General features: G+C 42.3%; 1 protein-coding gene across 1 annotated transcript in view; it reads right to left on the reverse strand.

Moving 5' to 3' along the window:
• The window catches only part of TRPM6 (transient receptor potential cation channel subfamily M member 6), a 180,119-nt gene that overhangs the window by 73,721 nt on the left and 82,653 nt on the right, over nt 1–23,745 (reverse strand). The window contains exons 23-26 of the mRNA XM_075860466.1: nt 22,247–22,446; nt 9,237–9,369; nt 4,792–5,837; nt 4,538–4,650 (exon numbers count right to left, since the gene is read on the reverse strand). Of these exons, the coding sequence (XP_075716581.1) occupies nt 4,538–4,650; nt 4,792–5,837; nt 9,237–9,369; nt 22,247–22,446 (1,492 nt within the window). The remainder of the gene's footprint in view (nt 1–4,537; nt 4,651–4,791; nt 5,838–9,236; nt 9,370–22,246; nt 22,447–23,745) is intronic.

The following is a 23,745-nucleotide window of genomic DNA, read 5'->3' on the forward strand; positions in this document are numbered from 1 at the left end:
AACGTCTTGGCGTTAGGTAGCTTCTTAAGGGGCACAAAGTGGCACATCTTGCTGAAGCGGTCGACTACCACCCACACCACCGACTTGCCCTGAGATGGAGGCAAATCGGTGATAAAATCCATGGAGATATGGGTCCAAGGTCTCTGGGGAATGGGCAAGGAACGTAGTAGGCCCGCAGGTCGGGACCTAGGGGTTTTGGACCTAGCGCAAACCTCACAAGCGGCGACGTAAGCCCTAACATCTTTAGGCAACCCAGGCCACCAATAGTTTCTGGTAATGAGGTGTTTGGTGCCCAAGATGCCAGGATGACCAGATAGAGCGGAGTCATGGTTTTCCCTGAGTACCCTCAGCCGGTATTGCAGGGGAACAAACAGTTTGTCCCCAGGGACGTTCCCGGGAGCTGCACCCTGATCAGCCGCGATATCAGAAGCTAAATCAGAATCCGTGGCAGAGACGATTATACCAGGGGGTAAAATACAAGCGGGATCCTTCTCGGAAGGAGGATTGGCCATGAAACTACGTGACAGAGCGTCAGCCTTAATATTCTTGGACCCAGCCCTATAGGTAACCAAGAAATTAAATCTGGTAAAGAATAGTGCCCACCGAGCTTGTCTAGGATTAAGCCTCCGGGCCGATTCTAGGAAAACCAGATTCTTGTGATCCGTAAGGACCGTTACCTGGTGTCTGGCCCCCTCCAGGAAGTGCCGCCACTCCTCAAACGCCCATTTAATGGCTAGAAGTTCGCGGTTGCCAATATCATAGTTACTCTCCGTGGGCGAAAACTTCCTAGAGAAGTAAGCACAGGGGCGGAGATGGGTGAGGGAGCTGGTACCCTGGGACAAGACGGCCCCCACTCCCACCTCGGAAGCGTCAACCTCCACAATAAATGGCTCCTCTTGGTTGGGCTGAATCAGCACGGGGGCCGAGATAAAGCACTTCTTGAGAGTCTCAAAGGCCTGGACGGCCTCAGGGGGCCAATGGAGGACATCGGCACCCTTGCGGGTGAGGTCCGTAAGAGGCTTAGCGACGACCGAGAAGTTGGCAATAAATCTCCTGTAATAGTTGGCGAACCCTAAAAAACACTGTAACGCCTTAAGGGAGGCAGGTTGGACCCATTCCGCCACAGCTTGAACCTTGGCAGGGTCCATGCGGAATTCATGAGGAGTGAGGATTTGCCCTAAAAATGGTATCTCCTGTACCCCAAAGACACATTTTTCAGTCTTAGCAAACAGATTATTCTCCTGAAGGACCTGGAGCACCTTCCTGACATGCTCCACGTGGGAGGACCAGTCCTTGGAAAACACCAGTATGTCATCAAGGTACACAACAAGAAATATCCCCAGGTAATCTCTCAGGATTTCATTAATAAAATTCTGGAAGACAGCAGGGGCATTACACAACCCAAAGGGCATGACCAGGTATTCGAAATGACCCTCGGGTGTGTTGAACGCAGTTTTCCACTCATCCCCCTCTTTGATGCGGATAAGGTTATATGCCCCCCGTAGATCGAACTTAGAAAACCACTGGGCTCCCTGAACCTGATTAAAAAGATCCGGAATCAAATGAAGTGGGTACTGGTTCCTTACGGTGACCTTATTCAGGTTACGATAATCAATGCACGGCCTAAGACCACCATCCTTCTTCCCCACGAAGAAGAAGCCAGCACCTACAGGAGAAGTCGAGGGGCGAATGAAACCCTTGGCCAGGCATTCTTGGATATATACCCTCATCGCTTCACGTTCAGGACATGAAAGATTAAATATCCTACACTTAGGAAGCTTGGCACCAGGCACCAAATCGATGGCGCAATCGTAATCTCTATGGGGGGGCAACACCTCAGAGGCCTCCTTGGAAAACACATCGGCGAAGTCCTGAACAAACTCAGGAAGCGTGTTTACCTCCTCCCGGGGAGAAATAGAGTTAACAGAAAGACATGACATAAGACATTCACTACCCCATTTGGTGAGATCCCCAGTATTCCAATCAAACGTGGGATTATGCAACTGCAACCAGGGAAGACCTAATACCAGATCAGACGATAATCCCTGCATCACCAGTACAGAGCACTGCTCCAAATGCATGGAGCCAACCAGGAGTTCAAAAACAGGGGTATGTTGAGTAAAATAACCATTAGCAAGGGGGGTTGAGTCGATTCCTACTACAGGGATAGGATAAGGTAAATCAATACAAGGCATCTTTAGAGACATAGCAAATTCCACAGACATGATATTAGCAGATGAGCCAGAATCCACGAAAGCACTGCCCGTGGCAGACCGGCCAGCAAACGAGACCTGAAAGGGAAGCAAAATTTTATTGCGTTTCACATTAACGGGAAATACCTGTGCGCCCAAGTGACCTCCCCGATGATCACTTAGGCGCGGAAGTTTTCCGGCTTCTTATTCTTGCGCCTGGGACAGGTGTTCAGTAGATGCTTGTCGTCCCCACAGTAGAAGCAGAGACCATTCATTCTGCGAAACTCCCTACGTTGTCGAGGGGACATGGAGGCCCCGAGTTGCATAGGTACCTCCGAGTCCTCCGTGGAGGGGCGAGGAGACGGGACCTCGGGGGGAATCGCAGAAAAGTCAGAGGGGAGCACACTGAAGCGTTCTAGCTGACGTTCCCTGAGACGTCGGTCAAGTCGTACTGCTAGGGCCATAACCTGGTCAAGGGAGTCAGGCGAGGGGTAGCTAACCAGCAGATCCTTCAGGGCGTCAGATAATCCTAACCTAAACTGGCACCTTAGGGCCGGATCGTTCCACTGAGAAGCTACGCACCACTTCCTAAAATCAGAACAGTATTCCTCAACCGGTCTCCTACCCTGACGTAAGGTCACCAGCTGACTCTCGGCTAAAGCAGTCCTGTCAGTCTCGTCGTAAATGAGTCCGAGGGCAGAGAAAAAACGATCAACAGAGGAAAGTTCAGGGGCGTCAGGAGCCAAGGAGAAGGCCCACTCTTGGGGCCCTTCCTGGAGTCGGGATATGATGATACCCACCCGCTGGTTCTCGGAACCTGAGGAGTGGGGCTTTAGGCGGAAATACAGTCTGCAACTCTCCCGGAAGGAGAGAAACGTCTTACGGTCCCCTGAGAACCGGTCAGGTAACTTGAGGTCGGGTTCTAGAGGTGAGGTGAGGGGTACTACTAAAGCAGCGTCACCCTGATTGACCCTTTGGGCCAGGGCCTGGACCTGTAGGGAGAGGCCCTGCATCTGCTGGGTCAGGGTCTCAAGGGGGTCCATGATAGCGTCAGCGTAGGAGAAAGGGTAGACTAGGTAAGGGCTTGTAATTATGTAATGGCAGGAAGGAGGTGAAGGGAAAGTGAGCCCTAATCTACCCACCGCCCTGTCCCTGCCTACTTGCAACGACCCGCCCTAGGCGACGAGGTACAACTGGGCGGCGGTCCCTACGCTGGCTAAGTGCACTGGAAGACAAACGGGGAACACGCAAGGGAAGGGGCAGTAGCCACGGAACGCCACGAGGAAACGGGGCGGTGAACGAACAGTCAGGACCAGGACGAAGTGAGTACACCCGAGCGGGCACGGAGACAGAAGCAAGCCAGGGCAAGCAAAGCAGGTCAAGCAGAACTGCAGCAAGGCAGAAGCACGGCAGAAGCAGGCTGGAGCAAGCAGCAGTGGGGCCAGGAATCCAAAAGAATTACAAGCACTGAGGGAGAGCACAGGGCAGGTAATAAAGGGCAGGGGGCGGAGCTAACTCCGAGAGACCAGGCCGCGATAGGCTCTCCCACTCCTGAGCCTGCCACCCTGGTTGGTGGGAGATGGTGTCAGTCGAACAGGTCTGGCCTCAGGTGTGGATTGATTAATCCCAGGAGTATAGCTAGATGAAGTACCTGGCAGATCCCTAACAGAGGCAACTCAGATATCCCATGCTTTAAAATATTAATCTTTACGGCCATGAACACCATTTGGGAATAGGTTAGTATAATGCTATTGCCTACTTTTTTTTAAATGAAACATGCAACAATATGAAACAAAAATTAAAATGAAATGTTAAATTTAAAATGAAACATTAAAATGTAACATGACGTAACCATGGAGTTACGTCAAGATTCCTTCCGCCTACCAACTTAATCATTAAGCTTCTCCAAAAATGTCACCATCTTAGGACAAGACTAAAAGCAGTTGATTCAAATCTGCTTTCGTCAACTTACATTTGGGGCATTCTTGTGTATACTCTCCAATATAAATTTATTTAAAGTTAAATGTAGGTAACAAATTAATTCAATTTGGTAAGGGTTAAGCTGGCCATACAAATTCGATACAAATCATCCAAACTCGGCGATTTCACAATCGAATGTGTTTGGGGCCTTCTTACATTCCCCTGACAGCAGCTGTCCGAGGCAAGAAGAATTGGGCATGTTGGATTTCATGGCCGATACATTGTTCTCGCAAGAAAATAGCCACTGATAGAGGGGTCAGGCAGCAGCTTATTCCCCTCTCCCCAATGAAAACCCATGCACGCTCATTCAGCCAATAGTGGTCTCATGTGTATGGCCAGCTTTACAATTCCTTTATCAGACTTACAGGCACTTGAAGCGGAGTCTGTTTTTTCTTCTCTTTGTTTGATCTTCTAAAAGTGTTCCGCATTTTCTCTTTAGCCCATGCAACTTGATTGAACTCAGAACATTTAGCCAACTCTAAAATAAAATAAGGCAAATAAATATTTGGGAAACATAAAAATATGTACTCATACGGTGTCAGTAACTATTGGACATCAATAATGGTGTTCTGTCTTATTTTTTTTATTTGGATTATGCTTTAGATATACAGCTGGATACCTTTTATCGTACTTGTCTTTCCATCTTTCTTATCTTTTTGACCTTTAAAACTAGTTTTACGGAAATTCCAGTTCATATGAAGAGGGCTAATCCAGAATGAGGAGCTTCGCTGCTGGTCACCAGCCGGTATATCCTTATCAGAGCTGTGAGAATGTGTATTTTTGTCCTTGACATGGATACTTTGGTCAAAGCTATTTAAACATTGACAGTCTTTACAGTGGTTGGGGTGAATGCATAGTTTTTGGTTCTTACCACCATTAAAAACACCAACTTCCCCTTCTTCTGAAAATGCCCAGTTCACAAAGCCTCCTGCAGAACAATCAAGAGACTTTTCCTCAACAGGGTCCACATTATGTTGGTCTACAATTTCTGGAAGCTCTAACTCATCTTGGGTAGCCACTTGTTTACCATCAGTCTCTCTATCCTCTTGGCCACAAGCATTCAGGTCAGTTGGAGGGATACAAATATTTTCTTTGGTTTTACCATCTTTGAAATCTGCTTCATCACTATCAATAACTTCAGGAACTGAGAAGTCCAAAACAGGTTCATCAGAGCCAGACATCCCAACAGGACTTGAAGGAACAAGAAGAAAATTCCCATAGTGTGGAGTAGACTTGCTCTCTGATGATGTTGCAGAAGTGACAGTGTCGCATTCTGTTTCAGATGCTTTTGTTTTACAATTTTCTAAAGGAATAGAACATGTTTGCTCAGAAGGATCATGGCACTCTGAGGGCCACTGGCTCCTTGCCAATGTCCTCAGCAGCGAGGGTGGCATGCTGTAATAACTATATTGCCTGTTGTTCTCAGAACATGTGACATTGCTCCAACTATGAGGTATCTTCTTACATGACAATGTTTTCTGGTCTTGTATAAGGGTCTCTTCCACTTGTAATGTATCCACTGCTGAGATGACTTTCAATGTGTCTACGGTCAAGGCGGAAAGGTCTTGTAAGTGTCCGAGCTGACTGTCCAAAGATATCAGGGAGTCCTTTATGTAGAACACTTTTTCGTTCATCTCCTTAAGCTGCAAGAACATTTCTTCAGTTCTGTGTGAAAACAAGAAAACAGTTTTCATTAAAGTAGTGTGACTGTATTATAAATGAACTTATGTTTACTAGGCTCTGAAAGGATTTGACTCAAACCGTAGTGGCAGCCATTCCTAAAGTAAAGTCTTTTAGGTTAATGCAACTTATAGGAATGATCAAGTAGTATATTCTAATACACCTTTTTAAAGAGGCCGGTGGAACAAATTTAGTCAGTCTATCCAAGACTACATAGCATCTTATTAAAATTTTATATCTAACTTCGGCCAAGTTAGTATTGATAGAAAGCTTAGACAGCTATTACACACCTACTTGCATATAGTTATGTGGAGTTTGACCAAATAACTGGATGATCATTGTATAAAAGGATCAGACCAACCTTAATCTGCCAGAACATGTCTGCTCATGTTGATCAATTGCTATGTATCAATTACAAATATAATATATATATACACTACCGTTCAAAAGTTTGGGGTCACCCAGACAATTTTGTGTTTTCCATGAAAACTCACACTTATATTTATCAAATGAGTTGCAAAATGACTAGAAAATATAGTCAAGACATTGACAAGGTTAGAAATAATGATTTTTATTTCAAATAATAATTTTCTCCTTCAAACTTTGCTTTCGTCAAAGAATGCTCCATTTGCAGCAATTACAGCATTGCAGACCTTTGGCATTCTAGCTGTTAATTTGCTGAGGTAATCGGGAGAAATTTCACCCCATGCTTCCAGAAGCCCCTCCCACAAGTTGGATTGGCTTGATGGGCACTTCTTGCGTACCATACGGTCAAGCTGCTCCCACAACAGCTCTATGGGGTTGAGATCTGGTGACTGCGCTGGCCACTCCATTACAGATAGAATACCAGCTGCCTGCTTCTTCCCTAAATAGTTCTTGCATAATTTGGAGGTGTGCTTTGGGTCATTGTCCTGTTGTAGGATGAAATTGGCTCCAATCAAGCGCTGTCCACAGGGTATGGCATGGCGTTGCAAAATGGAGTGATAGCCTTCCTTATTCCAAATCCCTTTTACCTTGTACAAATCTCCCACTTTACCAGCACCAAAGCAACCCCAGACCATCACATTACCTCCACCATGCTTGACAGATGGCGTCAGGCACTCTTCCAGCATCTTTTCAGTTGTTCTGCATCTCACAAATGTTCTTCTGTGTGATCCAAACACCTCGAACTTCGATTCGTCTGTCCATAACACTTTTTTCCAATCTTCCTCTGTCCAATGTCTGTGTGCTTTTGCCCATATTAACCTTTTACTTTTGTGTATAGGAGAAAGGGTAGATCCAGCGCTGTTGTAATTAAAAAGAAACTATTTCCAAGTTTTAATTGTATCCATTTAAAATAGGATCGATGGCAAAGTAATAGTGATGTCCTGCAATGCCAAGAGTATAGAATTGGGGTAGATAGCCAACCTTTTACTTTTATTAGCCAGTCTCAGATATGGCTTTTTCTTTGCCACTCTGCCCTGAAGGCCAGCATCCCGGAGTCGCCTCTTCACTGTAGACGTCGACACTGGCGTTTTGTGGGTACTATTTAATGAAGCTGCCAGTTGAGGACCTGTGAGGCGTCTATTTCTCAAACTAGAGACTCTAATGTTAATATAATTGTTGCTCAGTTGTGCAGTGGGGCCTACCACTTCTCTTTCTACTCTGGTTAGAGCCTGTTTGAGCTGTCCTCTGAAGGGAGTAGTACACACCGTTGTAGGAAATCTTCAGTTTCTTGGCAATTTCTCACATGGAATAGCCTTCATTTCGAAGAACAAGAATAGACTGTCGAGTTTCACACGAAAGCTCTCTTTTTCTAGCCATTTTGAGAGTTTAATCGAACCCACAAATGTAATGCTCCAGATTCTCAACTAGCTTAAAGGAAGGTCAGTTTTATAGCTCCTCTAAACAGCAAAACTGTTTACAGCGGTGCTAACATAATTGCACAAGGGTTTTCAAGTGTTTTCTAATCATCCATTAGCCTTCTAACACAGTTAGCAAACACAATGTACCATTAGAACACTGGAGTGATGGTTGCTGGAAATGGGCCTCTATACACCTATGTAGATATTGCATTAAAAACCAGACGTTTGCAGCTAGAATAGTCATTTAGCACATTAACAATCTATAGAGTATATTTCTGATTAATTGAATGTTATCTTCATTGAAAAAAACTGTGCTTTACTTGCAAAAATAAGGACATTTCTAAGTGACCCTAAACTTTTGAACGGTAGTGTATGTATATATATATATATATATATATATATATATATACACACATATATATATATATATATATATATATACACACACACACACACTAAGATATATATATATATATATATATATATATATATATATATATATATATATACACAGTATATATAATTAGTGTGTGTGTGTGTGTGTGTGTGTATACACACTAGTATATAAATGATTGGTTTTCAATTAAATGGATGCCAAAAGAAACATTATTGGGAAAGTCGTAAAGAGTGATTGAGTGTGAGAACCATTACACCATTATAGGCAATGGCAAGCTTTAATTTGCATACAATGGTAGCACTTCCTCCATTATACTAAAAGTAACAAAAGATACATTGTTAGACAGTTATTAGTAAGAAAAATTTGTAGGAAAAACGTTAACCATTGTTTAGTTATTGCTGTAGATAAGGCCAGCTCCAAATGTGTAGTCTTCTGGGATCCTTTAGGCTGTGTTCACACAGAGTTTTTGCAGTCGAGGTTTTTTTTTCCTCTTTCTGACTGATTGAAATGGGGTTTTGGAGGCGGAAACTGCCTCAAGATGGGTCATGACGCTTCTTTTTACCGCAACACGTTTTTTTTACTCGAGGTAAAAAAACTCGTCCAACTCCCATTGAAATCAATGGGAGGCATTTTCGGGCGATTTTTGAGGAGTTTTTTGGCGCGGTTTCCGCGTCAAAAAACTCCGTGTGAACACAGCCTTAAAGTGAAACTAAAGTTTTAAAAAAAACTTTTTACATATCATGACATGTCAGAAGTTTTGATCGGTGAGGTCCAAGCACTGAGACCCCTAGCGATTGCTAAAAGTAAGCGGCAGAAGCGCTCGGGTGAACGATGTGTTGCTTCATTTCTGATCAGAGCGTTGTTTGGGTACAATAGAAAGTCTATGAGTCTGTACACTGCTCACTTGACATTCCAGGGAAAGCCGATCAGAAACGAAGCGACACAGCACTCACCCGAGAGCTTCTGACGCTTTGTTTTAGCGATCGGTAGGGGTCTTAGTGCTCGGACGCCCACCGATCAAAACTTCTGACATGTCACTATATGTCAAGAGGTTTATAAAAGTCTAGTTACCTTTAAAAGTCCCCTATCACACAGGATGGCTACTGTGTCTGGTACATAACAAACCGATTCCTAATAACTTACCTTAGAGTTGTAGCACGAATCCTTTCACTGTCACTTGAGTGTAAACTTTCATCTTTCCCATGAAAATATGTTTCCACACATTTTCCCTCAAAGTCATGTAGTTTTCTCAATTCATCATCGCTAAGATAAAGCTCTAAAAAAATTAAATAAAGAAGACCGTAAAAATTACTCTCCAGTCATTAATAAAAAATGAAAACAAAAAAGACAATTACATTGCAAGACAAAATGTTGCAAAGCATGCCCCTTTAACAACAATATAACAAAAAAAGACACAATAAAACTAAAATAAAATAAGTATTACATGAAATATTGATGACATTATTAAACTGAGCCACAAGGTGGCAGTACTGCTCTGTTTCGAATACTCATTTAGAATTGCAGGGAAATACATCTGGGGAGGTAGGATTCTGTTTGATATTTCTAACAATGAGATTCCCAGTGGTACGTTAAAAGTGATTCTGTGGATGTCCACATTGTAGAATAATGTCAGCAAGGAGCTGGATTTAATTAGGCAGTTTAAAAGGATGAAAACAAAGCTGAACTGTGGGTTGCAAGTGTGTTAATCACAGGGAAAATACTGGTTTCTACAGCTCGCTACAGTCAAATCAAGCCATAAAGCCCTGTAGAATAGCGCTGCTGATTAAACACACGGAGGCATGGCGTGAATTTACATTTTCCCACTGACTAAACTGCTACTTCTTGTCCATCAGGCCTTAAGGGTTTCTTTATTTTATAGAACAGCCTACAGTTTAGTATGACAGATCTTAGTAGATAACGTTAGGTATTGATGTAAAGAGAAAAAAAATTAAAGATTCATTTAAAAAGGTACATAACTTGCCAACCATGCACCGTGCCTACAACTATGCAAGCCAACTTTAATGAAATACTGCAAGGAGAAATTGGAAAAGGGGAAGGGGACACATTCTGATAATTTTTCAGGCATACAGCCCACCCGAAAATACTCTGACCACACCCCCACAATTTCTTGTTAGCGCCCCGATAAAGACAGCCAGAGTCTGCCAATAATAGAGCAAGCAACACATCCCCTTCTTTACAACCATACTGCTATAAAAGTGAAAACCACAACACCACGATAATAGGAAAAGTGCTAGGGATAGCCATAGTGCCGAAATAAAACCTACAGGGCCCCTTTAAGCCACAATAGGCCATCATAACAGCGACAGAGCCCCCCCCCATAAAAGTGCGAGCCAGCTGCAGTGTCCTAGAATAGTAACGGCCATTGTGATAGTCCCCTGTAACAGTGAGATAGCCCTCATAAAACTGCTAGCCAGTGTGTTCCATAATAGTGACAGCCATAGCACCCATTAAAAGTGACAGGCACATTATCCTCACAGTAGTCACTGGCACAGTGCTAGCATAAGAGCCGCAGTGCCCTCAAAACCATGGCAGTCCTCCCATAACTATGACTGACAGATTGTCACCATCAGTGATGGAGTTGCTTGAGAACATAGATAGGTGATGTTGTTTGGTGCAATATAATCCATTTATCACTTGTATTTCTTTATATTTAGGAGATACACTATCTGCGTGTATTTTCTTCCTTATCGTTGACAATTATGGTTTATTATTATTATGTGTACCTAATGTCTCTGTGCAACGGTGAATATGTATGTTTGAATTATGCCTGTCATTTTTGGATTTGGTAACTGTCCCCTTTAAGCATGTTCCGTAGCATGGAGATGGCCCTAGTGCGGTAATGGACTGAAACACCGGCCTCAGAAGCAACGGAGCACCTGGTGGATTTTGGGGCCTCTATTTTATTAGAATATATTTTATGCACCATGTCAGGTTTGAAGAGGTCTTGTGGTGCCAAAACCGTGGAAACTCCCCAAAAGTGACCCCATTTTGGAAACTACACCCCTTAAGGCATTTTCCAAGAGGTATAGTGAGCATTTTTAGCCCACAGTTTTTACAAGGAATAAAGGAGAAAAAGCACCCCAACATTTGTAAAGCAATGTCTCCCGATTACGACAATACCCCATATGTGGTAATAAACTGCTGTTTGGACACATGGCACGCCTGAGAAGGGAACGAGGGCCATTTAGATTTTGGAGCGTAGATTTTGCTGGAATGGTTTTCGGTGCCATGTCGTGTTTGCAAAGCCCTGGAGGGACCATAACAGTGGAAACTCCCCAAAAGTGACCCCATTTTGGAAACTACACCCCTCAAGGAATTTTTTTAGGGGTATAGTTAGCATTTTGACTCTACACGGTTTTTGCTGAATTTATGGGAATTATGCCGTGAAATTGAAAATCTAAATTTTTTCTAATAAAATGTAGTTTTAGCTCAGATTTTTCTTCATTTTTACAATAGATAAAGGAGAAAAAACACCCCAATATTTGTAAAGCAAACTCTTCTGAGCACAGCAATACCCCATATGTGGTAATAAACTGCTGTTTGGACACATGGCGGAAGTTAGAAAGGACGGAGCGCCATTTGACTTTTGGAGCTCAAGTTTTGCTGCAATGGTTTGCGGCCCCATGTCACATTTGCAAAGCCACTGAGGGGCCAAAATAGTGCAAACGTGGCAAAAGTGACCCCATTTGGGAAACTATACGCCTCGTTGAATTTATCTAGTGGTATAGTAAGCATTTTGACCACAGTTTTTTTGCTGAATTATTGGAATTATGCAGTGAAAATGAAAATCTACATTCTTTCCACTAAAATGTTTCATTTTTTTCATTTTCACAAGGAATAAACCAATTTCTCCCGGGTACGGTAATACCCCACATGTGGTCATAAACTGCTGCATGGATACACCACAGGGCTCAGAATGGCAGGAGGGCTACTTGGCATGTAGATTTTGGTTGATTGTTTTTTGGGCGCCATGTCGCATTTGCAGAGCCCCTGAGGTACCCGTACAGTAGAAACCCCTGAGATGTGACTCCATTTTGGAAACTATACCCCTCAGGGTAATCATCTAGGGGTGTACTGAGCATTTTGATCCCACAGGTGTTTCATAGATTGTATTAGAATGAGGTAGTATGAAAAAAAAAAAAAAAAAAATCCCAAAAATATGTAGTTTTGCACCCAATTTTTTTTCCACAAGGGGTAATAGGAGAAAAAACAACACATAATTTGTTACCCAATTTCTCCCAAGTACGGCAATACCCCATGTGTGGCCCTAAACTGCTGTTTGGGCACATGGCAGAGCTCAAAATGGAAGGAGTGCCATGTGGCTTTTAGAGCACAGATTTTGCTGGACTGGTGTATGGGCACCATGTCACATTTGCAGAGCGCTCTTGGGTACCAGAGTGAGTGTAAAACCATGAGAAGTGACCCCATTTTGTAAACTACACCCCTCAAGGCATTTATCATTTGCCTGGACATATGACTGGGCTTAGGAGTGAAAGGCGCATGTGAGACCTATTTTGGTGATTTTCGCAGCATTAGCCCACAATGGCAGGGCTCTGGGGTCAAATAGTGGAAAAAAAAAAAACAAGTAGCGACCCCCATTTTGGAAACTGCACCCATGAAGGAATTTTATTAACGGGTGTAGTGAGCATTTTGACCACACAGGTTTTTTTTTTCTATGATAAATGAATGCTCAGTGGATGGTGCAAAGTGAAAATTGCAAATTTCCACAGGTATATGCCATTTTAGTGCACAATATGTTGTGCCCAGTTCGTGCCACTGAAGACAAATACCTCAAACTGTTAAGCGGGTTCTCCCGAGTATGGCGATGCCATATATGTGGACGTAAACTGTCCGTTGGGCACGCTGCAGGGCTCAGAAGGGAGGGAGTGCCATTTGGCTTTTGGAGCGCAGATTTTGCTTAGTGGTAGTTTTTTTGGGGGGTTTTGCTTGTATTACAGTTTATGATGTGGGGGCGTATGTAAGCTGTGCGGGGTACATCAGGGTATAATAAGAGGGTATAATAATGGGGTAAATAAATAATAATTCATAGATATGTGGCCGGTGTCGCACTGATAAATGGCGCCTGATCTTATCCGCTTTTAGACACTATGCACATTTTGCATCGCCATATTCTTAGAGCCAGAACTTCTTTATTTTGGGCTGGGTGAGGGCTTATTTGTTGCGGGACAATCTGTAGTTTTCATTGGTACCATTTTGGGGTACATGCGATTATTTTTTTGATCACTTTGTATTTCATTTTTTTGGGCAAGCAAGGTGACCAAAAACCTGCAATTCTGATGTTTTTTATAAAAAAAATTTACGGCGTTCGCCATGCGCTATGAATGACAATTTTACTTTATTCTGCGGGTCGGTACGATTACGGCGATACCAGATGTATATAGTTTCTCTTATGCTTTGCAGCGTCTGCACGATAAAATCACTTTTGTTTAAAATTTATTTTTTGTGTCACCATATTCTGAGAGCCATAACTTTTTTATTTTTCCGTCAAAAAAGCTATGGGAGGGCTTGTTTTTTGCGGGACGGGCTTCAGTTTTTAATGGTATAATTTTGGGGTGCATGCAACTTTTAGATCCCTTTTTTTATTCTGTTTTGCGAGGGGTAGTGACTAACAGACAGCGATTCTGGAATAGTTTTTTATTAAAAATTTTACGGTGTTCACCGTACGGGTAAAATAGCGCAATATTTTTATAGTTTGGGCTGTTACGGACGTGGGGATACCACATGTGTACTTTTTTTATGTTTTTGTTTTTCCTATAATAAAAGACTTATTATAGGAAAAAAGGCTGTTAGTGTTTTTTGAAACTTTTTTTTTTAAACTTTTTTACAACATTTTTATTAACTTGTTTTACCTTTTTTTTGTGTCCCACTAGGGAACTTGAAGGCATGAAGTCCTGATCGCTATTCTAATACACTGCACTACCTACATAGTGCAGTGTATTAGAGCTGTCAGCTGTTTACTGACAGCAAGCCTATTAGGCTTTGCCTCCCGGCGGGGCCTAATAGGCTTCCGTACTAGGAAGCGATTGTTAGGCTAAGGTTGCCATAGCAACCATCGGAACACCCGCGGGTGCCGATGGTTGTCATTAGCAACCATAGTGTGCGATCTAATCACTTAGATGCAGCGATAGCTGCATCTATGGGGTTAATCGGCCGGATCGGAGCCTAGCTCTGGTCCTGGCCGTTCGAGCACGATGTCAGCTGTGACAAACAGCTGACACCTGCGCCCGTGGCAACCATCGTGGTTGCCGACAGGCTACAAGACACTTCGCTGCATCGATCGCGTTGATCGATGCATCAAAGGGGTTAATCGGCCGGATCGGAGCCTAGCTCTGGTCCTAGCCTTTGCAGAGGGGTGCCGGACATCTTATTACCGGCGGTGATAGAGCTGGCTCAAGCTGAGCCAGCGCCATCACATACACCACGTCATGGAGCTGTGATTGGTCAGTCTGCTTTGACTGACCAATCACAGCGATCGTCGGCAGGAGACCGCTGTGAATGGTCCCCTGCCGTCTTACTGTGCCGATCAACTGTCATAAACAGTTGACGGCACAGTTCTGTCACCTTGTCCTTTGACAGGGTGACAGTTTTTAGTCAGGACGCACCGGTACGCCCTGGTGCCTTAAAGCACTTCAATGCAGGACGTACCGGTGCATCCTGGTGCGTTAAGGGGTTATTATAATCTTTCATGGCCTGTCTTTCCAGAGCAGAGAGATTATAAATCTGCCCCTTAGGCAGCTTAGTATTAGGGAGAAGTACAATGGGGAAATCATACGGCCTATGAGGAGGGAGAAATTCACAACCGATTTCAGAAAAGATATCCTCAAAATCTTGAATGCACTCCGGCAACGATTGTACGTTGCAAGATACGTTCGTAGTAGACAAAGACATGCAAGAATCATAAAATTAAGAATTCCACTTAATCAGATCTGCTTTTACCCATTCAATAACAGGATTATCTGTCTGCAACCATGGCATACCCAATATTACCTCAGAAGGCAAATTTTCTAGGATAAAGAAAGAGATTAGTTCAGTACGCCAAGTACCCACTTCCAAAGTTATAGGCGGAGTGGAGAACTTGACCGACCCCTGAGAGAGAGGGGTCATCAGTTGAGCAATTCCCAGGGTGGACGTTTATGGAATTGCTAGGTGAGCAATTCCCAAAAGGTTGCTGGAGACTGTCAGGAATGAGCATGCAAATGAATCCGCAGCCCCAAATCCGTCACAACTGTGATCAACAGAATCTAAGGCTATGCTATGGTTTTCGCAAGGCAGGTTGGATTTTGCAGCATAGAACCCAGGTTTTTATCTGTATGGATAGAACCCAGGTTGTTTTAACAGAGTTCAGTGATGGATAAGAGGTGCAAAGCAGGCAATAACAGAGCACATAAGACAGCCCGAGGGTAAACAGAAAGTCCAAATCACAAAGCTAGTAAATATTAGGGATTGCAGATGTCAAAACCAGACTGTAGCAGAAAGTCCAAATCAGTAAGCAAAGGGTAATCCAGAGACAAGCCGAGGTCCAGTGCCAAAAAGTGCAAATAGTCAAAAGGTACAGGGTGTAGTCAATAGCTTGATCAAACACATGGAAGCAAGGAAAATCACAAGCAAAGAAAACAGAACCAACTCAGATTTAAATACTCCACCCTTCAATCTGATAGGAAGAAAGACAGAGAAATGGGATAGGCTCAACAACTAAAACCAGAACTGCCCAGAAGCTAGACTAGTAATCATGGTAATCTTAAAGGGACGGACGTTTCCTAACATGTGGGGTTTTAACATTTTTTCACTTTGGATTTTTATTTATTTATTATTAACTTTATTAAACTTTTTTTACGTTTTTTATTAGTCCCACTAGGGGACTTCACTATGCGATCATCCAATCGCTTTTATAATAGACTGCAATACTTCTGTATTGCAGTGCATTACTTGACTGTCCGTTGAAAACGGACAGACATCTGCTAGGCCATGCCTCCGGAATGGCCTAGCAAGCATTAACTAGAGGCAGCCTGGGGGGCTTTATTAGGTCCCTGGCTGCCATAGAAGACACTGGCACCCTGAGATCTTATCACAGATCGCAGGGTGCCGGTGGGATGAGAGAGGGAGCCCCCTCCCTCCCCACAAAACCACTCAGATGCAGCGCTCGCTATACCTCTGGTAGCTGAGAGCAGGGAGATTTAACTGCTCCCGTTTAACTGCTCCCGGCGCTCTTTATTTATTTCGATGCAGCGCCATAAAAAGGCTACTTCATCAGAATAAAGCCTGTTAGTGGCCACCGTAAAAACACTAATGGGCGGTCACTAACGAGTTAAAGCAAAGTAGAGGTGAAGTTTACAAATGTAATTTTTTTTTGCCAAAATTAATTTGTAATACTTCTATTGTAATATTTTTTTCCGTAACACAGAATGTTTTACCAGAGAAATGCAACTAAATATTTATTACCCAGATTCTGCAGTTTTTGCTCAGAAGCAAAGGAGAACCTGTCAGGTTTCAAGAGGTCTTGAGGTGCCAAAACAGTGGAAACTCCCCAAAAGTGACCCCATTTTGGAAACTACACCCCGCCAGGAATTTTTCTAGGGGTATAGTTAGCATTTTGACCCCACAGGTTTTTTTTCTAAATCTATTGGAATTAGGCCTCATGCACACGACCGTAAAAACTCCCGTTATTACGGGTCGTAATTACGACCCCTAATAACGGGCTCATAGACTTCTATTGGCGACGGGTGCCTTCCCGTTTTCTCACGGGAAGGTGCCCGTGCCGTTGAAAAAGATAGAACATGTCCTATTTCAGGCCGTAATAACGGCACGGACAGTCCATAGAAGTCTATGGAGCTCTCGTAATGACGGGTGGCTACATGTGTGCACCCGTCATTACGGCAGCGTTGCTAAGCGACGTCAGTAAATAGTCACTGTCCAGGGAGCTGAAAGAGTTAACTGATCGGCAGTAACTCTTTCAGCACCCTGGACAGTGACTACCGATCAGTATAAACCTGTAAAAAATAAAAATAAAAGACGTTCATACTTACCGACAACTTCCTGCTTCCTCCAGTCCGGTCTCCCGCCCGTTGCCTTGGTGACGCGTCTCTCTCGACATCCGGCCCGACGTCCTGGATGACGTTTCAGGCCATGTGACCGCTGCAGCCAATCACAAGTCAATCACAGGCTGCAGCGGTCACATGGACTGCCGCGTCATCCAGGGATGTCGGGCTGGATGTGAAGAGAGGGACGCGTCACCAAGACAACGGCCGGGTAAGTATGAATTTCTTTAACTTTTATTACAGAAAAGGCTGTCCCTTCTCTCTATCCTGCACTGATAGAGAGAAGGGGCTGCCGATTAGTGCAGTGCTATTTTGCCGCCAAAAACGTGCTCGGAAATATGGGTGGAATACGTGTGACACCGGACCCATATTTACGAGCACGGGTTCGTAAATACTGGTGCAAAACGGGTGGAATACGTGTGACACCGGACCCGTATTTACGCCAGTATTTACGGGTGGGAAAAAATACGGTCGTGTGCATGAGGCCTTAGTCTGTGAAAATGAAAACCTACTTTTTTTTCTAAAAAAAACAGACATTTTTACTTTTTGCAAGGAGTAAATGAGAAAAAGCACCCCAACATTTGTAAAGCAGTTGCTCCCGATTACGGAAATACCCCATATGTGGTAATAAACATCTGTTTGGATCCACGGCAGGGCTCAGAAGGGAAAGAGCGCCATTTGGATTTTGGAGGGCAGATTTTGCTGGAATGGTTTTTGGTGCCATGTGAATTTAGTGGAGTTAGGCCGTGAAAATGAATATCATAACTTTTATCCATTAAAATGTTGATTTTTTTCATTTTCACAAGGGATAAAAGGAGAAAAAGCACCCCAACATTTGTAAAGAAATTTATCCCAAGTACGTCAATACCACACGTGGTCATAAATGTATTTTTCATTAGAAATATATTAACCCTTTCAGAACTGATTCTTTTTTGCTTTTTTATTTTCATTTTTCACTTCCCGTCTTCCAAGAGCCATAACTTTTTTATTTTTCCATCAATAGAGTGGCGTGAGGGCTTATTTTTTGCGAGAGGAGCTGTAGTTTCTATTGACACAATTTAAAGTACCATATAATGTACTGGGAAACTAAAAATAAAATTCTTTGTGGGCTGAAATTGGAAAAAACTGCGATTCCTCCATTGTTTTTTGGATTTCGTTTTTAACAGTTTTTTTACGGTTTTCACCATGTGGTAAAAACGACAACTTATCTTTATTCTGTGGTCAATACGATTACGGTGATACCAAATTTTTATATTTTACTACTTTTACAAAGAAAAAATTATTTGTTAAAAAAATAATAGCATTGGTTCACCACATTCTTAAGTTGTAATTTTTATTGGTACCATTTTTTGGTACATACAACTTTTTGCTCACTTTTTATAAAAAAAAATTTGAGAGCTAAGATGACCAAAAAATAGCGATTTTGGCGCTTAATTTAGTTATTTTCTACGGCGTTCACCGTGCGCTATAAATTACATTTTACTTTATTCTGCGGGTTGATACGATTACGGCGATACGATATGTATATAGTTTTTTTTATAATTTGCAGCGTTTGCACAATAAAATCACTTTTTAAAAAAATATATATTTATTTTTTGTGTCACCATATTTTGAGAGCTATAACTTCTTTATTTTTTCAGTCTACAAAAGCTGTGTAAGGGCTTTTTTGCGGGACGAGTTGTAGTTTTTATTGGTACTATTTCGGGGGAACTTGCAATTTTTTGATCACTTTTTATTCTATATTTTGGGAGGGGTGGTGACCAAAAAAATAGCAATTCTGCCATTGTTTTTTATTTAAAAAATTTGCGCTGTTTACCGTGCGGGAAAAAGAACATTAAAGTTTTATAGTTTGGGTTCTTTAACTTTTTTCCAATAATAAAAGACTTATTATAGGAACAAAAGCATTTTAAGTTTTTTTTAACTTATAAGGGCACGGCCAGACGTGGCGGAATTGCTGTGAAATTCTGCTGCGGACAGTCCGCAGTGGAATTCTCCAGCGGCCGTTTTTCACAGTTGTTTCAATACATTTTTAGGCAAGTTAGTTCAGACATTGCGGAAAACTCCGCTGCGGACCATAGGCTGCACTGCAGGATTTTCTGTCCGCAGCATGCACTGTCTGTTGCGGAGAAGAAGCAGAATTTCACTGCGGATTTCAGCCTTTGCAATGCAAAAACTGAAATCTGTGGTAAGTCTGCTGTCTTTTCTACAACGTCTGAATTACCTGTCAAATATGCAAATGTTGGTGCAGATTCATTGCGTAATTGCCCCAAATCTGCACCAACATTTGCAGCGGAAAAACTCCGCCACGTCTGGCCGTGCCCTAACTTTTATTTTTACATTTTTATAAAACATTTTTATTAAACTTTCTTAAACTTTTTTTTGGACCCTCTAGATGATTTGAAGACCTGCAACACTGATCGCTGCTATAATACATTACACTACCTATGTAGTGTAATGTATTCTGTCATTGTGATGCTGACAGTCACTCTGACAGGGAACCTATCAGAACTAGCCGGTGCACACTGTTCGTCCAGTGCGCAGTGTCACCGACCGTGTGCTTTGGGAACGACTCAGGATTCCGGAAACAGGAAGTTACTATGAGGATCAGCCGGAGACAGCTGACAGTGTGCACCGGGAACGACTCAGTAACTGTACGTCCTCGTATGGGAAGTATCTTCCCGCGACGACGAACAGTTACTGAGTCGTGCGACTAGGGGTTAAGCCATTAGTGTGTAAGTACATGTAAAAATATTTTAATACAATTATTTTACAGCATACACTGATCACAATTGGCGCTATAAATTTGTTATGCAGGTTGTTACGGTTGTGACGATACCAAATATGTGCATATTATTTTAGGTTTTGGGACTTATATTTAATAAAGTTTATTCATTGTAAAAAATGTGCATTTCTGTGTATTTTTTTTATTTAGCATTACTTTTTTGTTTTTATTATTCCATAGGGGATTTTTCATTTAGATTTTTATTTTTCAACTTTAATGTACTAGTATATATCTGTATGCCAGTACATTAGTTATGCCGGGACAACAGGAAATATGGTCAGACAGCCCTGGGGTTCTTTAATGGATGCTGGGCTGTCTGGCCATAAAAGTTATGTCCCTCGCTTGCCTCAAAGGGAATCCCTGTGATGCAATTAAAGGGGGTCCCCTCTTCTCATTTCCCCAATACCACAATCACCTTTGATTGCGGCATTCAAGCGGTTAACGGCGGAGATCAGAGGTTTCTATGAACTCCACCGTTAGAGTGGGGCTGCGGATGTGTATTACAGCCGTTGCCCTGCTCCTTATAGCGCGGACACACTTGTTGTGCCCGCACAATCAGCATGACGTCTATGCTCGTCATGATGCGGCAATGTCCAGCCTCTCATGACGAGCATAGACGTCAAGCGTTGGCAACAGGTAGAATAATTTAGTGTGTGTTTTCTATCATAGTGCCCTGAGTTTAATGAAAAACACACACAGTCAGCTCCTTCGGCCGTCTATACTGCTCTGCTGCAGTACAGTGACAGACCTTCAGCTGTGAATAAAATTTTTCTTACCACTTTTCTAGCCTTCCCTGCGCAATGGCACATACATATTTGGTCTACAGAAGATATTGTATGCATATTGAAAACATATAGTATACACAATTAATGCTCAGTACAATTAACAAATGACATTGCAGTGTATTATACGGTTTAATTGGCTGACATTTTAATGTCAAAAAAGGTCCCAATTACTTCCCTAAAGGAGCTGTCCCTGCTAACCAACCCCTGTCCAACTGCCCTATTCGGAACCATCCTCTATTACCAAGAGCAGAGAGCATCCGGAAAGAGACTTCTGGTCTGGCGTACTCAGCAAGACTATGAGTTACATAGCCAGCCATTCACTTGAATGTACGTGTGTACTACTACATACTGAAAATAAGTTGCTAACAACGTCTTGTTTTTTTTAAAGATTTTTTTAACTTTATTGTTGCGTCACTAAGTTGATAAAGAAAAATAATCATTATAGCTTTTGCTAATAATCAGTTGCTTAGGATACATATATGTATACTATGGATATGTATACTTTGCCTCTGAAATGTATTTTATATAATCTTGCTAGCTAAAATTTGTTCTTAAACTGTATTAGCTGAATATCAGACTGCTGGCCGCCTTACCAGGCCTTCAAGGCAGTTCTAATACAAGATTGGCAAATTTACTAGAGACAGACATGATATTCTAGACAGCATAATACTTGTAAATGAAAGGATGTGTCATTAGTACGGATTTGTTATGTGGCCAAAATATTGTAAGGCGGTTCCTTGATACCAGTTACCCAGAAAAGACCTTCAAAAGGCTAATCTTAAAGCCAATCATAGATCTTCTGTCTAACTCTTGAGAGGATCTCCGTGGCATGTTTTTCTTATTTCTTACTTCTCTCTCTCTCTTTCAAACTTTTTATTGTAGCCTTACTTCTTAATGAAAGTTTCATTTACTTTTATCGTGAGTTTCTTCAAGATTTCCTTATCAAAGTAAATAATAAGCATCAAATGATCGACTATTTTATTGTGTGCTGCCTCTTCTTGTTACCTACTTTTCAGTATCTCTGCTGATCAAGTCGGACAACTTCCCTAGAGGCTTTTTACACTGCCATCTATGTTATCACATGGTATGATCTTCTATCCAGAATAGATGTCTTATTATTTAACAAATCAATATGTGCTACTGTTACTTCCTGAGGAAGATTACAAGAGTGCGCTATATGGTTGTTAACATGGGGTCTCTGCTGATTTCCTATGAGGGATCACATGATTACATTCATGGCACTATTACTGCTATGGAGTCATTGGATGTGGCCACGAGATCAGTCTTAGCCAACTAGCGGAGATTGCTGCACCAATTAACCTATAACACGGTCTCTTGTGACATCCCCCACTCTGAGCTACTGCCCACACTAGCTTGGTTTATTTAGGGTAACTAATAGACACCCTAATATAAAGGGGCGTTTCGCCATTACAGGTCTATTTCACAGCCTTCTTTATCTACAGTGAAAATGGAAAAATTAATTACAGAGAATTACAATGAACTACTTACTTAATCCAACATCACCTTCATCTTGGTCACTCTCAATGTGATAGTGATGCTGACAAAGACGGTGAATGAGTAGATATATATGACTCAGCAAGATAAATGGAGGAGGGAGCCATGGCTTGTCATGGTACATCATGATGTATCGGTAGCGGTTATACTTCCACAGTTTGTGAGAAATGGATTTCATCTCCCTGTACACATTACTGAACAATAAAAAAGACAAAAAAAGTTGTACTTAGAAATTATACATATAGTTTGCAAATCTTCTAATCAATCTACATGTTTAATGTGGACAAATGAGACTAATCCGCAGACATTATTTGTGAATCACGGAGGTCATAATGAACAAAAACCTACACTGGACTATTCCTAGTAATTAATTAGAATGTTTATTAAAAAAATATTTTCATTGTTTAGTGTCACGGTTGGTGCCACCAGACCTAATGGTCTGGGCATCCGAAGCTTGCATCCCCCCCATACCATACGTGCCCAAATCTATGGAAAGGCAGCTGCACAGAATGCAGCTACATTCCCTATTTTAGGGATTGAAACTACCGGCATGTCCTATACTTGAGCATTTTTTGAGTATCACGCACCCACTGAAGTCAAAGGGTGCGTGAAAATCACGCGCAGCACACGGACGCACTTCCGTGTGCTGTGCGTGATTCGCGCAACAGTAGATCAAGAAATGAAGGGAAAAATAAAACCACCTCCTTCATTTCTTTTTCTAAACCTCAAAACCGCGTGTCATAAGGATGGCATATGCGCGAAAATCACGCAGCCACGCACCATACACTGATGACACACAGAACTGCAACGCGCAAAAAACGCTGCATTTTTTTCGCGCGCAAAACGCACACGTTCGTGTGAATTTCGCCTTAATGTTATATGTTATTTGAGCAGTGTATGATTTGGGCACTATATGGTAAACTATAAGGGTTGGTGCCCTATGCAATGTTTTCTAAGTCTGGCCCTGATAGTGTCAATAATTTGACAGGAATGTAGATGCCAGGGACAGACTGAGAAAAATCTAAGCCCTCTAAAGTTAAAGGTCATGTGCCCCTTACCACCTATTACAGTCAGAATACTGTTAATTTGGGTTAATAAAATGTATTTGAGGAGCACTTACATTATCTTACATTTTAAAGGCGCGCTCTAACTTGCCAAGGGGCTGTGCGTCTCTTTTGGTCACAGGCCTTTAGTCACTGCCCTAATGCCTGAATTGTCAGTCCGCTTTTGGTACACACAGGTTTTTCGGTCGGTCACACACAGACACACATACAAAAAAACCACAAAGTAATCCAGCTAATAACACCATTCCTTCACTTGTGTCAGTAGATTTATTCTGTAGGCAAACACAGCCTCAGCAGAGACACAGGCAGTCGGTTGAATTTGGTTCCATACTGTATATCTTTGCCTTTGTGGTAATGACAAAATCAAGGAATCAGAGCCTTCTACTCAATCATTTGACATCTTTCCTACAAGCATGTATTGACCTGTGC

Source organism: Rhinoderma darwinii, chromosome 1 (assembly GCF_050947455.1).
Source record: "Rhinoderma darwinii isolate aRhiDar2 chromosome 1, aRhiDar2.hap1, whole genome shotgun sequence".
Lineage (NCBI taxonomy): Eukaryota > Metazoa > Chordata > Amphibia > Anura > Rhinodermatidae > Rhinoderma > Rhinoderma darwinii.